The following is a 5,371-nucleotide window of genomic DNA, read 5'->3' on the forward strand; positions in this document are numbered from 1 at the left end:
TTTGATTTTTCTCTTCTGCGAACACATTATATTTTGATATAATATACTGACTATTAGATAAGATTTTTATTTTAATATTAAAATATAAAACTATATTTAACTTTTTATAATATTTTAATATAATTAGGGACATATAACTATACCTTACTTAAAAATGTATTAAAAAGTTAGCAACGGTGTTGTCAAAACCACAGCCCGCAGCTCACACAGTCACGATAACAAAAGAAAACCAAAACAATATCCTGTGTATATATAACACAGTTTGTTAAGTTTACCTTTCTGGAAACAAAATAACTATATAAGATCGGCCAAATGGCGTTTACTAGGAAAATACAATTTTAATAAGTGTTTATGAATTAGCAAGGAACAGTAGGCAATTAATAGGCGATTACTTTAATATATGTATAAAGGAGTCAATTTCATAGTCACTATCTACCTATACATAATATCATTTTATTTTTATTAATGTTACAGTTAATAATACGTCAATTTTAAGCCAATGTCGTAATTTGTACCTCGCCCCGTTATTAAAACCATCCTGCTATCGAATATTTTAAATATTCACTCTAGAGAAAAAACTGTATTGAATTATACGCTCTTGCTCTTATTTTTTGTTCAATATAGTCTGGTTATATTACAATTATTTAGTTTCCTTATAATAATATACTATTATATGAAACACGATAAAAAGTTAAAGTCAAATACGATGTCAGAAAATATCGTAAATTTCCGATTACCGTTTCTGAATCACTAAGTTTAATTCAGATTTCATACTTATATGAAGGCCATGATATACTAGATCGGAATCCAGTCACGAATCATTTATCAGAAGAAAAAAAATTAGTGAGGTGTTAGGACGTCACGAATCAGGGAGGATGAACGTTCCGTCGTTTACTTATAATGCCGTAACTATTTCCTCTTCATTAGCAATTAGTAAAGATACTGGCTTTGATTAGATTTACAAAATTGTCAAGGAAATATTTTGAAATCTGTTAACAAATCAAGAGTCAATAAAATTATCAACAATTACAATACCACAATAAGAATAACTCTAAACAAGTGCTTTAAAAATAAAACTTATTATTAAGATACTACGTTTACTTATAATAGAGTACAAGAAAGATTTTTTTTGTATTTTTACAAAGCATTTATTTTTCTTCATAATAAAATACAGTTATGATTTTAGAAACATATATATGTTTTTGCGATTACATTACGGTACCTCCTCACACAATGTTTGATCAAGGAGAGAGAGTTTCAACGGTACTTTTGACGTTTCTATTTTTAGCTGACTTCAAAAAGTAGCAAGTCGTCATTGCGGTTTATCTTTGTGAGTTAATGCTACGTGATAAATGAATGAAATGAATTTTAATTAATATTTTTTTTATTAAAATCAAATAAACATTATGTGTAAGAAATATGAGATATTGTCACATGTTCTGTGGTAATCGTCTTCTGCCATTGTAATAATAGTTTTTTTTTAAATCGGTTAATATTTATTTGAAGGTAAAGGAATACTTTATTAATTTTTCCATCCAAAATATATTTTTTTTATTTATAATATACTCCTATGCAGGAATACATTTTTTTGTCACGGAAAAAAATGATTACAATTTAGATTCATTGTTTTGTAAAGGAGACTTTACTTTTGAGTTAATTCACGCTTAGCACTTGAAGTGTGGAGTTAGGAATGAGAGCTACGATCGAATATTGGTACAGAGATTAGATCTCGATAAAATGATTGGTTGTAAATCTAGAGATTTAACATTCAATTGTGTATTATTCATTATCGTCATATATTATAAAGTATAAAACCCATTTTAATAACGCAAAAATGTAAATGTTATCGCGTTTGTTAGGGATTAAGTGAAAATACATATAATCATAAAAGACGAGTTATAAATGACTCCTTGGAAAATAAGCATTTGTTGTGCAAGTTAAATTATGAAAAATATTAGCCTAGTCGAAGCTTTACCGCCTCGAGTGTCCCTGAAGGGTCGTTGGAGGCCGTCTTCCGTCGTCCTTATTCTAGAATGGATATGTCTTTTTTAAATATTCCAAAAAGAAACTTATATGGAAAACTAACAAACTAATTTATCTTAAATGTAAGAATTATATACTGATTTTCATAACAGTTTTAAGCGTTATAATTGACTTTGTGACGAATTGTTACTATTAAACATTTATTATTGAATCATCAGAATCAAATGTTAATTTAACGTTATAATGTATTATTGGTATTAATATTTACATATTACTGTTGTGTTATATATTATTATAATTTGATCACACAATAAAATTCAATATTATCTTATTAATAGTTTAAGCCTATTACGATTAAAGCCTCGCTTTTGACATAATTTTCATGTGACAATGACAATGTAAAATATTCGCTATAGAATTTATACTTAGGTACTTTATATTTTTTTATAAATATATTTACTTGTAAACTACAAGTATTTAAAACTCGGAAACAAGACGTTTGTAGATAAAGTCGAAATATCGAACTCCACCAAATAAAAATAAAAATCATGGTAAATATCCTCTTTTTAAATACTTGTAGTAATAGAAATAACCATGTTAATTTAAAATCTTATACTTATACTGTTTCTATGTTGTTATACATTTCAAAATTTCACTGTTATTGTTGGGCTCGCTCGGGTTTGAGCCGTCAATCTTCGTTTGAGATATTCTTGTACTAGCCACTGCACAATTTCAGCTCTTGAAAAATTCACGTAATATTGTCCGTTTGTCTTCCTAATGGGAAATTAAAAAGGAAATAGCAGGAGTTCAGAAATTTGAAAGGTATCAGAATAAGATGTCCAGGAACGACTGCGGACAATCCTATTGTTGTTTTGATTAAATTTCGACAGGGAGTTGCAGATTGTTCTTTTTATGCAGCGCCGGCGAAATTGAAATGGACGAAAAAATATATTTTTACGCCTGATACCCATTGTATTGTGCAAATATCCTTTGACGTAACGTTGTAGTGAAAATCCATAGTTAATATTGTTCACGTGTCAGTTGATTTTCGTAAATATCAAACAGCACCTATGCGATTTATACCTCTAACGTTACGACTCTTCTTTTGTCAAAATATGTGGTAGCTTTATATATCCTGTGTAATTAATATTCGAATATGGCTATGAAAAAAGTGTATTTTTATGGTTTTAATTTGATTTTTGAGTTCATACCTAAGTTAGTATCTGGGTGGACACGGAAGTTGGCGGAAAAACATAAGGCATATTTATCTATTTTGATTAAATTGTAGATTAATAATAATAATCACGAAAATATAAATTGCGGAGCATTATTAAAAATATTAAGCATTTAGTACAAAATTTTTATGACCTATTAATCATTAACCAAGAACAATAAAACTACAAGCATTCTACGTTTAAAGATTAAATAGTAATGTTCAATAAATAAAATCACGTCGAAAAAAAAAATACAGAAGAAATTTAATGACCTACATCTGTGTAATGACCTCAACTTTTATTAGAAAAACAAATCTTCAAGATCTTGCTCCATCACTCTACTGCCGGTCGACTTACATATATGTTTTAAACTTCTCTATATATACAGGTAGGTACTATGATGTTTTTCTTTATGGACTATAAGGCGAATTACTAACACAAATTTAACAAACGTGATGGCTTTTAGTGGGATTTATCCCCCATAATAAGCGCTTGTATAACCTTGACCTTCGGTAAGATCAATCTGTTTTTTTTCCACTGAGCCATAACTCAGTATATTAAAGTATGTTTTCAATTAAATTAATGGTACAAAGGCCGAAATATAAAGCGAGGTATATAATTGATCTGATGTTTACGTAATCCAAAGAGCAATTATATTTTAATTATATTACCACGAACAATTTTTTTAGTATGTACTATAATTCTATATAAACACAAAAAAACAGAGGCCGATATTTTATGTAATCACTAATAATACATTGATTAAAATATCCATTATATATTATATTATGTATAATTACAAAAATCTGATATCACGAGTAATTAAATCTTCAACCACATTAACAAATTTATTAACAACAGTGAAACACAATTGAAAATCGGAATAGCGCGTAACGGTCCAGCGGCCAGAACTTGTCCCTGAATACTGCAATAATATTACCAAACACTTTCTTCATCTCAACTAATCGAGTATAAAAGAACCAATAACTACTATCAAAGCATAGAAACAACAGCAATCAACATGAAGTTGGTACTAGCATTCGGCTTGCTTTGCCTTGTGGCAGTGTATGCCAGAGAATTAGGTGAAGAGGAAAAAGACCTTGTAGCGGCTGCAAGCGGTAAATCCCACCATCATGAAGAAGGTGGCGGCAAGGAACACCATGGCCATCATCATCACGAGCACGGCGAGAAGGGACACAAGGGACACAAAGGACACCATCATCATCACAAGGGAGAACATGGTGATCATGGTAAACATCACCATGCAGGACATCATCATGAACACGGCGGTGGCCACAAGAAGCATTGGGATGAGCACGACCATCATGGCCATCACCACGAGCATGGTCATCATCACAAAGGCGGCAAACACGGCCATCATAAGCACCATGACAAGGGAGAGAAGACCGACGGCTACCACAAGAAATACCACAAGGACGACTTCCACAAGGATCATCACTTCTATGATGACCATCATCACGAAGGCAAGCATCACAAGCACGGACATCACCACGGACATCACGAAAAACACGGAGGAGACCACAAGAAGGGTGGACATCATGAAAGCGGTCATCATGAACATCATCATGGCAAGCATGGTCATCATGACAAACATCATTACGATGAGGATCATCATGGTCACAAGGGTCATCACGGTCATGAGGAACATCATCATGGCCATCACGACCATGGCAAGAAGGGCGGTCACAAGGACCACAAAGAGTGGGGCTTCCATCACGGAAAGCACTGATCTCTTTTTAAGCTGTGATATTATTGATACTTTTAGAGATACTCTAGTTCTATTATCAGCATATTGAACAATAATTCTTCATTTAAAGTATTGAACATTTTATATACCTTCTATATCTTCTCAACCTTTTCTTTATAGTTAAGTTTTTAGAAGACTTAATATTTCCGACGTAAATAACATAACATTTGCGAAGAATATTGTTTATTATGTAGTGTTTAGGAACTTTACGTTGCTGCCTTCTGTTATTTGTTACGGGTTTTGTTAATTTTGTATATAAGTAAATATTTTTTTAATAAATGAATCGAAATATATGCCTATTTTTAATTTTAAACACATCCAAGCTTGTAAACATGCTGGCACAATTAAAAAAATTGTGGGAGCATATTTACAACCTTACGTAAATAAATATCATGTTTAAAGATCT

At 31.1% G+C, this 5,371-nt stretch overlaps 1 protein-coding gene across 1 annotated transcript; it reads left to right on the top strand.

The window, feature by feature from the left end:
* The first annotated feature begins 4,218 nt into the window (after positions 1–4,218).
* Positions 4,219–5,073, top strand: LOC124532141 (histidine-rich glycoprotein-like). Its single transcript, XM_047106854.1, has one exon. It carries the CDS (start codon positions 4,219–4,221, stop codon positions 4,945–4,947), a length of 729 nt encoding a protein of 242 aa, XP_046962810.1. The 3' UTR covers positions 4,948–5,073.
* Positions 5,074–5,371: the final 298 nt, after the last annotated feature.

This window comes from Vanessa cardui, chromosome 8, assembly GCF_905220365.1.
Source record: "Vanessa cardui chromosome 8, ilVanCard2.1, whole genome shotgun sequence".
Taxonomy (NCBI): domain Eukaryota; kingdom Metazoa; phylum Arthropoda; class Insecta; order Lepidoptera; family Nymphalidae; genus Vanessa; species Vanessa cardui.

Coding starts and splice junctions, on each gene's coding strand:
- LOC124532141 (XM_047106854.1), top strand. CDS start 4,219: ATGAAGTTGGTACTAGCATTCGGCTTGCTTTGCCTTGTGGCAGTGTAT.